The sequence below is a fragment of the Cynocephalus volans genome, chromosome 16 (assembly GCF_027409185.1).
Source record: "Cynocephalus volans isolate mCynVol1 chromosome 16, mCynVol1.pri, whole genome shotgun sequence".
NCBI classification, from domain to species: domain Eukaryota; kingdom Metazoa; phylum Chordata; class Mammalia; order Dermoptera; family Cynocephalidae; genus Cynocephalus; species Cynocephalus volans.
In genome coordinates this window covers 41,011,160-41,026,758 of record NC_084475.1, presented here as the reverse complement: position 1 = coordinate 41,026,758, position 15,599 = coordinate 41,011,160, and the positions used below count along the sequence as shown (strand labels likewise).

General features: G+C 38.0%; 1 protein-coding gene across 2 annotated transcripts in view; it reads left to right on the top strand.

The window, feature by feature from the left end:
• Nucleotides 1–15,599, top strand: part of SMC5 (structural maintenance of chromosomes 5) — a 103,485-nt gene that overhangs the window by 25,626 nt on the left and 62,260 nt on the right. For both annotated transcript variants that reach the window (XM_063081016.1, XM_063081015.1), the window contains exons 6-8: nucleotides 5,934–6,074; nucleotides 7,604–7,765; nucleotides 10,852–10,923. In XM_063081016.1, coding sequence (XP_062937086.1) covers nucleotides 5,934–6,074; nucleotides 7,604–7,765; nucleotides 10,852–10,923 — 375 coding nt within the window. The remainder of the gene's footprint in view (nucleotides 1–5,933; nucleotides 6,075–7,603; nucleotides 7,766–10,851; nucleotides 10,924–15,599) is intronic.

The window sequence follows — 15,599 nt, the reverse complement described above, 5'->3', positions numbered from 1 at the left end:
TTTTGGTGGCTATTGTAAATGGGCAGGCTTTCTTGATTTCTCCTTCTGCATGTTCACTATTGGAGAAAAGAAATGCTACTGATTTTTGTGTGTTGATTTTGTATCCTGCTACTGTGCTGAAATCATTTATCAATTCCAACAGTTTTTTTGTAGAGGTTTTAGGCTGTTCGATATATAGGATCATGTCATCTGCAAACAGGGACAGTTTGACTTCATCTTTTCCAATCTGGATGCCCTTTATTTCCTTCTCTTCTCTGATTGCTCTGGCTAGTACTTCCAACACTATGTTGAATAGGAGTGGTGAGAGTGGGCATCCTTGTCTAGTGCCTGTTCTTAAAGGAAAAGCTTTCAGCTTTTCCCCATTCAGGATGATATTGGCAGTGGGTTTGGCATATATGGCTTTAATTATGTTGAGATACTTTCCCTCTATACCTAACTTATAGAGGGTCTTTGTCATGAATGAGTGCTGAACTTTATCAAATGCTTTTTCAGCATCTATAGAGATGATCATATGATCCTTGTGTTTGAGTTTATTAATATGGTGTATCACATTTATTGATTTGCGTATGTTGAACCAACCTTGCATCCCTGGGATGAATCCCACTTGATCGTGATGAATAATTTTTCGTATGTGTTGCTGTATTCTGTTTGCTAGTATTTTAGTGAGGATTTTTGCATCTATATTCATGAAGGATATCGGCCTGTAGTTTTCTTTTTTGGTTATATCTTTACCTGGTTTTGGTATCAGGATGATGTTTGCTTCATAGAATGAGTTTGGGAGATTTGCGTCTGTTTCAATCTTTTGGAATAGTTTGTAAAGAATCGGTGTCAATTCCTCTTTGAATGTTTGGTAAAATTCTGCTGTGAATCCATCTGGTCCTGGGCTTTTCTTTGTTGGGAGCCTTCTGATAACAGCTTCAATCTCCTTTATTGTTATTGGTCTGTTCAAATTTTCTACGTCTTCACGGTTCAGTTTTGGGAGCTTGTGTGTGTCCAGAAATTTATCCATTTCCTCCAGATTTTCAAATTTGTTGGCGTATAGTTGTTTATAGTAGTCTCGAATGATTCCTTGTATTTCAGATGAATCAGTTGTAATATCGCCTTTTTCATTTCTAATTTTTGTTATTTGAGTCTTCTCTCTTCTTTTTTTTGTTAGCCATGCTAATGGTTTGTCAATTTTATTTATCTTTTCAAAAAACCAACTTTTTGATTCGTTGATCTTTTGAATTGTTTTTTGGTTTTCAATTTCATTCAGTTCTGCTCTGATCTTAATGATTTCTTTCCGTCTGCTAACTTTAGGATTGGATTGTTCTTGTTTTTCTAGTTCTTTAAGGTGAAGTGTTAGGTTGTTCACTTGCCATCTTTCCGTTCTTCTGAAGTGAGCATTTAATGCAATAAATTTTCCCCTCAATACTGCTTTTGCAGTATCCCACAGGTTTTGGTATGATGTATCATTGTTTTCATTAGTTTCAATAAACTTTTGGATTTCCTGCTTGATTTCTTCTTGGACCCATATGTCATTAAGTAGAATGCTGTTTAATTTCCATGTGTTTGTATAGTTTCCAGAGTTTTGTTTGTTATTAATTTCTAGTTTTAATCCATTGTGGTCTGAGAAGATACATGGGATAATTGCAATTTTTTTGAATTTATTGAGACTTGATTTGTGACCTAATATGTGATCTATCCTGGAGAATGATCCATGTGCTGATGAGAAGAATGAATATTCTGAGGTTGTTGGGTGGAATGTTCTGTAGATATCTGCCAATTCCAATTGGTCTAGAGTCTTGTTTAGATCTTGTGTTTCTCTACTGATTCTTTGCCTAGATGATCTGTCTAATATTGACAGTGGAGTGTTCAGGTCCCCTGCTATTATGGTATTAGTGTCTATTTCCTTCTTTAGGTCTAATAGAGTTTGTTTTATAAATCTGGCTGCTCCAACATTGGGTGCGTACATATTTATGATTGTTATGTCTTCTTGATGGATCAGTCCTTTTATCATTAAGTAGTGTCCCTCATTGTCTCTTTTTATGGTTTTTAGTTTAAAGTCTATTTTGTCAGATATAAGAATAGCCACTCCAGCTCGTTTTTCTTTTCTGTTTGCATGGTAAATCTTTTTCCATCCTTTCACTCTTAGTCTGTGTGAATCTTTATGGGTGAGGTGGGTCTCTTGTAGGCAGCATATAGTTGGGTCCTGCTTTTTGATCCAGTCAGCCAGTCTGTGTCTTTTAATTGGGGAATTTAAGCCTTTAACATTAAGAGTTGTTATTGAAAGGTGTTGATTTATTCCTAGCATTTTATTGGTTGTTTGGTTGTCTTAGGTGTCTTTTGTTCCTTGCTTTCTGACTTACTATTTGGTTTCTTTGTTTGTTGGTTCCTTAGGTTGTAGATAGTGTTTTTGTTAGCTTGTTTTCTCTTCATGAATGCCATTTTTATTGTACTAGCGGGTTTAGATTTTTCTTAGGTTTTTATGGCAGTGGTAGTTATTTTTCAGGAACCAAACCCAGTACTCCCTTGAGGATTTCTTGTAAGGGTGGTCTTGTGGTAGTGAACTCCCGCAGTTTTTGTTTGTCTGAGAAATATACTATTTGCCCCTCATTTCCGAAGGATAGCCTTGCAGGGTAGAGTATTCTTGGCTGGCAATCTTTGTCTTTTAGTATTTTGAAAATATCATCCCATTCCTTTCTAGCTTTTAGGGTTTGTGATGAAAAGTCTGATGTTAACCTGATTGGGGCTCCCTTATAGGTGATTTGACGCTTCTCTCTTGCAGCTTTTAAGATTCTCTCTTTGTCTCTGAGTTTTGCCAATTTGACTATGACATGTCTTGGAGAAGGCCTTTTTGGGTTGAATACGTTTGGAGATCGTTGAGCTTCCTGGATCTGAAGATCTGTGATTTTTCCTATACCTGGGAAGTTTTCTGCCACTATTTTGTTGAATATGTTTTCAATGGAATCTCCATTTTCCTCCCCTTCTGGAATACCCATGACTCGGATATTTGAGCGCTTGAGGTTGTCTGATATCTCTCTCAGATTTTCTTCCATGTCCTTGATTCTTTTTTCTTTCTTTTTGTCTGCTTGTGTTATTTCAAACAGCCCATCTTCAAGTTCAGAGGTTCTCTCTTCAACTTCGACAAGCCTGCTGGTTAAACTCTCCGTTGTGTTTTTTATTTCGCTGAATAACTTCTTCAGTTCAGCAAGTTCTGCTACATTTTTTTTCAGGACATTGATTTCCTTGTATATTTCCTCTTTCAGATCCTGTATACTTTTCCTCATTTCATCATGATGTCTAGCTGAGTTTTCTTGTATCTCATTCAGTTTCCTTAGAATTATCACTCGAAATTCCTTATCAGTTATTTCAAGGGCTTCTTGTTCTATAGGATCTAGAGTATGAGATTTATTAACTTTTGGTGGTGTACTTTCTTGATTTTTTGTATTTCTGGTGTCTTTTTTTTGGTGTTTATTCATTGTGGCAGGGGGTTTCACAGTCCACCGGTTTAAGACTAATGACTAACTAGGATGTTGCTGTGGTTGCCAATTTGGTATGGCTCCCGCTGTGACTGCTCAGTTGGCCTCTAGTGTCTTGTGTGTGTGGTTGCCTCGGGTCTTGGGCTTCTCCGGGGATCCACCTTTCTGGTCAGCTTGTACTCTGCTGGGCTGGTGGATCACGTACCACAGGGTGTGTGATCTCTGTTGAGCTTTCACTTTCTGTACAGGACTTCTCCCCGTTCAGTGTGCTCTGGCCCAGGCTGTTAGATCGTGCAGTGGCGACCCCACCGGGTGTGTGGTTTCTGTCGAGTCTCCGCCTCCCTGGCCGCACGTCTCCCCCCTCTGTGCACACTGTGCTGGGTTGGGGCGTGTCTACTGCACCCCTCGTCTATCAGCTGGGCCTTCAAGACCCTGCTCAGCACCGCCTCGCCCAGGAAGTCTACCAGGTTTCTGCTAGGCACAGACGACCAGTCTCTCTGGGTGCCTTTGTAGCACTGTGTAGATCTTTCTCGGGTCTTGTTCACCTTTGTATCCCCCCGGTATAAACCAAGTCTAGTGCCCGCCTGCAGCCTGCTCTCCGGCAGGTTCAAGCAGACCTGGGAACTCTCCTACCACACTATTCCCAACCAGAAATTCGTTAGGCTTTTTTCCAAACTGGTGGTCGCAGAGATGGTATCTGCCTCCCAGTAACAGGAAGTTTACCGGGGCCGGAGTCCAGGGTGTGGTGGAGTGACAGTCGGCCCGCCCGTACTTCCTAGCCCTCCCAAAACTGGTCGGGACGCCCCACACCCCCAGCCCTGCCAGAGAACCGTGGAGGGAGTGGGAGAGGAGGTCGGCCCGCAGGGTCCGGAAAGCCCCGCGCCAGGCCAAGCAAATGGGCTCAGTGATGGCCGAGCAGGGCGGAGCTGCCCGCACCTGGGAAAATGGAGGCAGCACCGGGGCAGTGAGTGGCCTGGTGGTGCAGGCGGGGAGCCTCGTGGGCATCCACCCCCCGAACAGAGCTTTGCCAGGGATCACTCACAGTGCTGTGCCAGGTCGGGCGCTCGCTGTCTCTGGTTTGTTGCCTTCCGTGTTCTCGGCGCTGCCGCCTCGGGCTGTTCAGTCGCGGCGCCGCTCGGGCGCTCCCAGGAGTCTTCTTTAATGCCGGCCTGAAACCTCGAATCCTGGATAGGGCAGCTGGCCGCCTTCAGTGCGGCCCCAGCCTCTGGGATCCTGGCTGCATCCACAGCAGCCCTGGCGCCGTGTTCCCTGTTTCAAGACTCACTTTTGCAGCTAAGAATCAGTTCTTTTCCTGCTCCACACTTCAAAGCTGTTGCCTGTAAATGAGGCAGCCTCTCCTGCCGGGGGCAAAGTGGCGTTGAGCCCCCACGACCGGCCAGCAGCAGCAGTCCTCCCTTAAGAGATGGCCAGAGAAAGTTTCCCGGCTGCCTGAGGCCCAGTGGCCACCTTTTCCACCTCAGCTACTCCGCGCCCTATAGCACCCATATTGAACCCATTCTCTCATGTATTTTTTTTTCATTCACATGAAGGTATACTTGGTAAGAGAACTATACATTTAGTTACAGCATTAAATTTTTTATTTTCACCTTTTATAAACGTATAAATCAAAGTGTCCTTTTATAGCATATGTTTTGTAAAGGTGTTTTATTTAGTGGAACTTTTTTTGCATCCCATTTTAGCAACTAAAATAAATTCAGTAAATTTTTATAATAAGAAATCTTGTAAACAGATATTTTCTTTTAAAGCATTACTTTCTATACTTGATAATATGTATTTATTGTAATTAAATGATAGTTTTATTATACTTATTCAGAATGAATGACCAAAGGAGTAAATATGAGCTTTTTATAATTATTTTATCCAACTTTAGATGCTCCTGTGGTCCTTTTATCCTTCCCTACACCAAACAGTCAAATACTCTCACCTGAAACACTCACCTATATTATCTACCATCCTCTAAAAGAAAACGAGCATGTATTCTACCACGGTCTCAGTACATCTTTTTATTTGTGAATTCACAATATAAAGGGTGAATTTTGGCTCTCTTTCATCTCGTTTCTAAGTCCTTAAGTCATGAGTGTTCATAACATACTAATCATAATACTACGACTTTTCATTTGTATATCACTTTTACAGCATTTGTTGAGCTTTCACCTATATTAAGTGAACTGTTTCTACCATTGAAGTAGATGGGGCATATATCTTTCTTACCTTTAGGCAAGAAGAGTTCAGGCTCAGATGGGGCAGGGCTTCCTCACAGTCACATGACTAATCAGTTGTAGAGCCCAGGCCAGAACTTGTGTATGAATGTTACTTTTACACAGTTCTTAAGAACTCATGTGGAATTCTTTATTGTGAAATTTTGCTTGCATTGTTTATTTTTTGTTGTTAAAAGATTGGCCTGTTGTCTTTTTTCAGTTACACTTATTGTTCAACAAATATTTATTTTAGACCTCATGCAAAGAGAAAACTGAATATCTAGAGAAAATGGTTCAGAGGAATGAAAGATACAAACAAGATGTGGAGAGGTTCTATGAACGTAAGCGACATTTAGATTTAATTGAGATGCTTGAAGCAAAAAGGCCATGGGTGGTAAGTCTTTATATTCTTCGAGGCAAAAGTAGGTGATTCTTTAAGTAGCAGAGTAATAAAGAAGGCACTAATTACTATGAATTCAAATTAGGTTCCTTTTTTTTTTTCTATTTTTGCTTTATATATTATACATAATAAAATTTATGTCTCTTACTCTGTTTTGTTATATAGCTGTGTGCTAGTTATTATTGTATAACAAATAATGGTTGATTAAATCAGTGCTCTTAATTCTTCCAGATTTCAGTCCTCAATAGATAGTTTTTTGGTTGTTTTTAAAAATGTTAATGATCTAAAATTGTTTACCCATGTAAAAATTAAATCTTTGAGTATCCTCTGTCAGGTCACTCAGAATTTACTTGGGGCGTGTCACTAATATTTTAATTCTAGTTGTCTACTCATATGGTTCATAGTTTACTTGAGGCTACTGTATTCTTTCTAATCACTGTATGATGTACATTTTATTTAAGACCACAGTTTAGGCTAACAATTCAATTCCCTTAATGTATTACCTATAGTAGGTGGAATGAATAGGTGAGAAAGTTTTATAGCATTTCTTCTGAGGCTTTAGAATGGAAATAATTGTTATTACATTGAAAAAATTTTGTGGCTATATTTGTTTTCAATTCCCTTAATGTATTACCTATAGTAGGTGGAATGAATAGGTGAGAAAGTTTTATAGCATTTCTTCTGAGGCTTTAGAATGGAAATAATTGTTATTACATTGAAAAAATTTTGTGGCTATATTTGTAGTATTCTTGCTTCCTTTTTCCTTCACTCTTCCCTGTTCTGTAATTCCATTATTCTTAAACTTTTTCTTTTTTTCAGCTTTTGATTGCATTTTTTCTTTTTCCTATGTCTATTATTACTCTTTCATGCCCTTTATCCTTGACTTTTGGAAGGATACTTTCTCATGGTTTCCCCTTTTATCCTCAAGATTGATTTCAATCTTTTTCATTTTTCTTCTTTTTTTTGATTTACTCTGTTCATGTTCTTTTCTCTTCTTTCTTCATCCCATTTAATCTTCCTGCTTGCTATCTCCACTTTTGTTTAGAAAATATTTGTTAATTCCTGTGACATGAATTTTTTTCACCTAATTAGCCACATTCTTTTTTTGTTTTCTTTTTGTTCTGTTTGGTTTTTTTTTTCATTTTTACCTTTTATAACTTTCATTTTTACCGTTTATTTTGCTTCTTTACACATTTCTGTATCCTTTCTTTACTAAGAGTTAACAGGAAAATTCTCATTTTAATAGCCATTCAGATATAAGTTTCTGAAACTGAAAGGGATGGAAGTCAGAGAGTCTGGGCTAGTGATAGAAAAGCTCAGTGAATAGCAAGACTCTTACTAAATCATTATGTTGGTATTTACTATTTCTGAAGTTTTTAGAGGGCAAATTTTATATTAATAAACCAACCAAAGGGATATTAAAAGTTTTTCTTGGATTTGGTTTCTGTCTGAACCTTGATTTTAGAATATGTGTTAGTTTAAGCTAATAGTGCATTGACTTCTTTTTTAAAATTATTTGCAAGGAATATGAAAATGTTCGCCAGGAGTATGAAGAAGTAAAACAGGCTCGGGACCGAGTGAAGGAAGAGGTCAGAAAACTTAAAGAAGGGCAGATTCCTGTGACACGTCGAATTGAAGAAATTGAAAGGCAGCGTCACAATTTGGAGGCTCGAATAAAAGAAAAGGTACTTTTCTGGTTCAATTTTGGATTAATCGAATTTTATTTTAGCAAATGTAAAAAATATTTTATAAGTCTTTCAAAGTATTTTCTAGGATTGACTTGTAGCTTTCATTCCTTAAGTTCTTTAACTAGGAATTCTACCATCATAGGGCTTTTAAGGGCCTAATCATTACTGTTGGAGAATTGCTACTTTATAGAAATTCCAAGATGTAAAAAGTCATACTTGAGGATACTAACTCCCAGAGATAACATGACTTCCTCAAGGGTATAGAGCTAATAGTTGGCAGTCATTGTTATGTAAATGGTGGTTAGTTGTAGTTAAGTTGGGGATTTGTACTACTGTACAAAGTTTCCCCTCATCTGTGCTTTTGCTTTCCGTGGTTTCAGTTACACACTTCAACCTCAGTTGGGAAATAGGTGGTAAGTACAGTATAATAAGATATTTTGAGAGAGAGAGACCACATTCACATAACCTTTAATACAGTATATTGTTATAATTGTTCTATTTTATTTTTAGTTATTGTTAATCTCTTACTGTGCCTAATTTATAAATTAAACTTCATCCTAGGCATGCATGTATAGGAAAAAACATAGTATGTATAGGTTTCATTGCTATCTGTGGTTTTAGGCACCCACTGTGGGTCTTGGAGTGTATCTCCCACAGATAAGAAGGGATTGCTGTAATTACATTTTTTAGTTCCTGAATTTCCTATATCATTGCTAAGAGTAACATAGAAAAAAATTATAGTGGAAAAAAATGTACAGAATAAATTTCAAATCTCTTAATTAAGGAATCATATTTAAAACCTTATGTTTTACTTGTTTGTTCCTGACAGAAGCCCGACTGTTAAAGGCTTTGTCAAATGTTTATGAGTATAATTTGTTTTTATGAAAATCTACATAGTCTGAGGTATTTTAGAATTATTTTCCTGAAGAAGCGATCGTGGATTCTGAAGTGGCACGTTATATCAGTCCATGATTTTCCAAAACGGTATTATAATGCACAGCTGTGCAGCAGGAACAAAATGGTTGATTTTGTTTGGAGTCATGCTATTCTTATTCCTGTTATATCTGTTCCAGCAGAAAACGTCTTCCGACACTTTATTTTTTTTCCTTTTAACATTCCAGGAAGATGATGTAGTGTTATAGACAGGGCATAGACTTTGTTCCCTTTTTCTTTTCTTTTTTTTTTTTTTTTTTTTTTTGGTTGCTGGCCTGTACTGGGATCCAGACCTTTGACCTTGGTGTTACCATGCTCTAACCAAGTGAGCTAACCAGCCAGCCCTCTGGGCATAGGCTGTGGATTCACACAGATCTGTATTTTAAATCCCCATTCTGCCGTTTACTTACTGCCTGACCTTGAGCAAGTTATTTAATCTCATTAAGCTTTACTCTCCTTATTACTTAGGTGAGGACAGTAATAGTAATCATTATCTTATGTGGTTAATATATGTGATTTTAGACATGTATATACCTAGCATTAGTGTTTAGCTTATAATTACTCAGTAAATAATAGTTTCCTTCATTAGGAAGAACTATTATCTCCTTGGCATTGGCAGTCCACCACAGGTTTGTTGGTTCATAGCTAAGATTATTACAGCAAAAAGGTACAAAGCAGAATCAGTAAAGGGAACATGTGCATGGGGCCAAGTCCTGAGGAATCTAGGTACAAGCTTTCAAAGGTCCTGTCTCAGTGAAGTCACATAGAATGTATGATTCTTTCATCATCAAATTGTGAGAGCATTTATGAAGTGCTGTCTAAGACTCAGTGCCCAAGGTTTTTATGGGGATTGATCATCTAGGCATTCTGGAAGCACACACCAAAATTTCAGACTCGAAAGGAAGCAGGTATTCAGCATCAGCCACATTGTTTGTACAGATTGGCAGTGATCCACTCTTATCAGTTAGGAAATGGTGAAAACACTCCCAAAATCCAAGTTTCCAGACAGCAGCCAAGGGCCAACCTTGCAAGCAAGCCTTTCTAAGAATTGTAGTCTCGGGCCTAGCAATGTTTTTTTTTTTTTGTTTTTTTTTTTTTAATTTTGGCCATAAAGTAAGTCTTAATACATTTAAAAAGACTAAGATCATAGAAAATGTGTTCTCTGACCACAATAACAGAAGGAAATTTAGAAAATTCACAAATGTGTGGAAATTAATGCTCTTCTAAATAAACAATGGGTAAAAAGAAATACAGGAAAATTGGAGAGTACTTTGACATAAAAATCAAAGCACAACACATCAAAATTTATAGGATGCAGGGCTCATTCAGTGCTTAGAGGAAAATTTATACTTGTAAACACCTATATTAAAAATAAGAAAAATTTCAAATCAGTAATGTAAACTTCTACCTTAAGAAAATAGAAAAAGAAGAGGAAACCAAACCAAAACAGATATCTGTAGGAAATAAAGATTATAACAGAAATATATGAAATAGGGAATTAAAAAACAATAGAGAAAATCAACAGAACCAAAAGTTGATTCTTTGAAAAGATCAACAAAATTAGTTCTGCAATGTTAATTTTTTCTGCATAGCCCTGTTCTCTGCTATGTTTGGATTATATATTTTATGTGATAATGCTATGTAATATGTATTAATAATATATATTTTCATGTTTGTGTGTTAATGAAAATGTTAAAGAGGTAACATAGTTGGTATCATAGAGAGACCTCTGTATCTGAAATAAGACCTGATTTTGGATATCAGTTACCTTTTTTCAGCTATGAATGCAGGATATTTGGTCTCTTTGGACCTATTTTATTCGTTTGTAGAAAAGCAGTAATATCTCTCCTGTTTGTGCAATAGGATTGTTTTCAGGATCAGATGAAATAACAGGAGAAAATAATTGTGAAGAGATAAACATATGCATGCATATTACTGTAGCTATTTTTTAAATATTGATAGGAATAACCTTTTACTGATTTGCAAATAGCTTGATATTTTTGGTGATATTATGCATTTGGTTTGGAATAAGTTGTGGAAAAGCACTGTTATGTTTTAACTCACATGACACTATTTGGATGGGCAGGGCCACATAATTGGCTTGCTTGAGTTTTGAACTAACTTTTCCTCTCTCTGGTTCAATCCTATAGGCAAAAGATATTATGGAGACGTCTCAGAAATGCAAACAAAAGCAAGATGTTATAGAAAGGAAAGATAAACATGTAAGATTTCATACTGAAACTTTTATTGTGTTAATTTCCCCTAACTTTTGTTCTCAGGTCGGTATTATGGAACAAATTCTTGTTTGGGAATTGTCCGAGATCCTATTCATTCTCTATTTCTTATCTTAATCTGTGAGGAAACTAAGATTTGAAAGTGTAGTAATTGCACAGAGGACAAACATAGATATGCATTATGGATGGCTATTGTTTTGTAATAGGGTAATAGTGGATTTAGTTATCTGAGTAGCAGAAATTAAATTCTAAGGGATTATCCTGGTGGGTTTTTTTTAAACACAGAAATAGACCTTTTATTGCAAGAAATTAATGATGACATTTATGTAGAAAGTGCATATGTACCTTTATGCATAATTGGAATTAATGAGACAAAGTAAAGTTCACTTGAACTATGGAACTTTTAATCTTGATTACATTTTTGTTGAATTTTAATCTGTTTTGATGTAATCTGGTATATAGCTCTAATTTCTATAAATGACAGTTGAATTATAAACCTTTAGCTAATTGCAGGCAATTTATTGCTAAGGAAAATCCTGTTTTATTAAATTTTAATTTATTTTTAACCTAGCAAGGTTTGAAATTTAAGGGAGAGGGACTTTTCTTTTTGCCAAAGGAGATGAACACCAGAAAACATCTATGTGATGAAAGTGTCAAGGAGATTTCGTGATGGAACATGTCTTTGTGTCTCTTTCCTTTGATATTTCCTGAGCTTTATCTTGTAACCCCTTGTCTTAGTTTTCTGTTGTTTGTAACAGAATACCTGAAACTGGGTAATTTATAAAGAAATGAATTTATTTCTTATTGTTTTGGAGGCTAGAAAGTCCAAGGTGGAAGGGGTGCATCTGGTGAGGGCCTGCTTCCTGGTGCAGACTCTCTGCGGAGTCCTGAGGTGGTGTAGGGTGTCACATGGTGAGAGGGCAGAGCATGTTCACATGCTCTGTTCTTCCTTAAAAAGCCACCAGTCTACTCCCATGATAACCCCTCAATCTATGAATGGATTAATCCATTTATGAGAGCATAGCCCTCATGATCCAGTCACCTCTAAAAGACCCCATCTTTCAAATATATACTTAGATTTCACACCTTCTTAATAATGTTACAATGGGGATTAAGTTTCAGCATGAGCTTTGGAGGGGACAAACATTCAAAACTATAGCACCCTGAATTGAATTTTGACATTTAGTGGTTGTATTTATTAATTTCCAAGAGCATTTTTTTGTTCTCTACTAATTCTTAGTGTCCTCTTGTTTTTGATGCATGTGTTAACTTCTTAAATCTTTCTGGGTACACAAATTAAAAGTTTCTTAAAGTTTTCTTTTTATTTTCATTTTTTGTTGCTTATTTTGGTTTCTTGTTTTCTTCCGAGAGTCTTTCCTTGTTTGGGGATCTTCAGTTGTCTGTTTATGGTTAAGAGTAGGGTATTAAATTAAAAGGTCGATTACAAATTCTTTATGCATGGGTGAGGCTTGATGGCAAAATTATTTTAGGATGATTCGGCAAGAAAGTGGGCTCTTTTGCTAACAGATCCCCAAATGTATGTCGGGTTCTATTCTCTGGGATCATTCAGAGACTAAATTTTGAATCACCTACCTTAGGGGTAGACATTCAAGCATTTCTAGTGGTTGAAGCATTACTTAATCTGCCAGTTTTCAGCCTCACCCCTTTTTCTATGACTTTATTTCCAAGTCCAAGCCTCTCATTTAATTTCTCCAGAGAATAAACCTCAAAATTGAATGGAAGAAGCTTGGTTGCTGGTGTTATGTGCTCAGGCTGTGTATATGGGGAGTAGGAGTGGATTGGGGTAAAAAGGGGGTTAGGGATAATTTTGTTCTATGTGATGTCTTTTATACTTGGAGTTTCCTTGTCCTAAGAGTCTCTGGGTTTTTTGTTTGTTTGTATTTTTTGAAGGGAACAATCAGCTAGTTCTTCACTTGTCCCATTCTCTTTCAGTCACCCTTCACATTGTGGTTCTGATAATAGGCTGCTAAATTAGTTATACCTCTGTCTTTCCTCTTCTCACTATTTATAGAACTTTCCATTTGCTGATGTCCTTTCCCTTACTCCCTTTGTCTTCATGGGATTGAACTCAACTGAGCTCTTTATTCCATTTCTATTAGTTTGTTTAAGGTTCAGTCAGGAAAAGGCATAAAGATTCATCTTAAAACCCCAAACAGGAATACCAAATTGATAGATTGCCTAATATATACCATCCTTTCATTTCTGTCATAAATCTTACTTGGTATTTGTATTAGTCCATTTCTGTTGCTTATAACAAAATATACGGAACTGGGTACTTTATAAAGAAAATGAAATTATTGCTTACAGTTTCAGAGGCTAGGAAGTCAGATGGCTTTATAGCAACACAGGGGTTTCACATGGTAGAAAATGGTGAAGCAGAGAGAGAGATGGTTTCTCATGTACTTTCTTTTTAAAGTCCTCAGAACCACATCCCTGACCACCATTATTAATCCATTCATTATACCATGGTCCTACAAAGTAATCATCTCTTTAAGGCCTCACCTTTCAGTTACCATAAGAAGACTTTTCACTCTCTTAACACTGTTACAGTGGGAACCATGCCACCAACAAATTAAACTTTTGGGGGGACACAATTCACTCCATAATAACATTTAATACATTGCTGAATTCAACTAGAAAATCTCATATTTAGGACTTTCTGAACCATCTGAGGTCGGCTTTAATTTTATTTATTGTTCCATTCTTAACTGGTTTTATTTTCAGGCTTAAGCTGACCTGGTAATTAGTTTATTACTCCTTGGATCACTTTTGATCATTTCTGTTTCTTCTCTTCCTATTACTGATATTTGTTCGTCTATTTCCTTTCTTTCTCTTATCATATTCGCCAAGGCTTGTCACTTTTATAAGTCTTTTCAAATGATCTTTTAAAAAATTCAGCCTCACTTTTTAATTGTCTACTTCATTTTTTTAAATTTTAATTTATTTATTGAATCAAAATTGATTATACATATTTTTGGGGTTCAACATTGAGATATGTTGATCAAATCAATATTACTAGCATATATATTGTTACAAATTGTAATTATTCTTTATGCCTCTTGTACAATCTATCCCCCTCCCCCCCCAATTACCCTAGATTTCTTCTCTCCTTCTGAAAGAATAATGGTTACTCTGTTGACTTGTTGCCTAGATGATCTGTATAATGCTGAGAGGTGTGATCAGGTCCCCCAATATTATCATAGAGCAGATGCTTCTTCTGTCACTCTGAAATGGGCTTGGTGGAGAGAGACATCCTCTTCTTTTCTTTATCTCTGCTGGTGACTCTTCTTATGTCAATGTGCTCCAGTGGCTGGTGGACCATCTGTGTGGAGGTTGTGGCATCTAGCTGCTTTCACGGCAGTCATGGTTATTGTGGTGGCTGTGGTGGGCCACCCACATGGAGGTGATGTTTTTGGCATGCTCCTTGGCTCTGGCAGTGTGCCTGGTTGTGGGGTGTGTCTGGTCCCCGGCTCCATGCCTCAGGTCACTGGACGGGCCCCAAGGCGCTGTAGCTGTGTGCCTGGTTGTGGGGGGGGTCCGGTCCCCTTCTCCATGACTTGGGTCCCCAAGTGGGCCCCGAGGAGCTAGCGTGGTGTGCCTGGTTGGGGGTGGGGTTCCTGTCTCCTTCTGCATGCCTCATGTCCCCTGGCAGGCCCCAAGGCACTGGTGGTGTACCTGGGCCAACACTAATTTTTTGTCCTTTGTGTACTTCTAAAATAGGGGAACTTCCTGTGGGAACCAGTACTTGAGCTGTGTGGTTGAGCTAAATTGCTACTTTGCTGCTGTTTCCCTAGGGAAGGCTTTTTGTGCAGCTCAGGGTTTAATGGTTGACCTTATAGGTACTTCTGGCTCTCCAGAGACTGGGGGATCTGGGTTGTGTAGAAACTGATCTGGGCCTCAGTTTTTTCATCAGACTGCACCACATGCAATTCTTCATTCCTGACCAGTCTTCTCTGAGTGGTCATGCACTGATTGGGGAGCAGGTCGGCTGTCCTTGCTGTGTCCCAGTGTTCTCATCTCCTCCACCTCCTGTGCTCCAAATGCTTCCCATGGGACGGGCCCTGCACCAGTCCCTTGCGATGACTCACTGGCCTCTGACTGGCTCCCTTTTTAAACTTGTTCTGGCTACTCGCTCCTACGTGGATCCATGGGAACCCTATTAGTGGTCTTGCTGTCCTGGGGGCTGCCAAGGCCCTCTTCTTCCCTGCTGCCTCCAAGCAACTCCATCTGAAGGGCACAGCTGTGGCTTCTGCCGGCTCCTGCTCCATGTGCTCCGCAGCTCCAGCCTTAAAATGACCGCAGCCTGAAACGCTCACAGCAGTTTTTTTCTTTCACTCATCATGGTTTCTCCTGCCTTCATGAACTCTGTAGGTCTCTCCTCCTCTTCCTCTGAGCTCCAGGGGTCTCAGCTTGGCTGATGTTACATTTTTATAGTTGTAAATTGGTTGATTTGTGGGAGAGAGTGACGCTGGTATTGTCTATTCCGCCATCTTGACCGGAACTCTCCAACTTAATTTATACTTTAACTTTCTTAATCTCTTTTTCTGCTTTGTTTGAGTATTTTTTTTTTAAGTTTTTAAAGACTTGAATTAAAAAGTTTAGTTTTTTCATTTTTAGCTTGTAATTTTTAAGAAATGCATTTT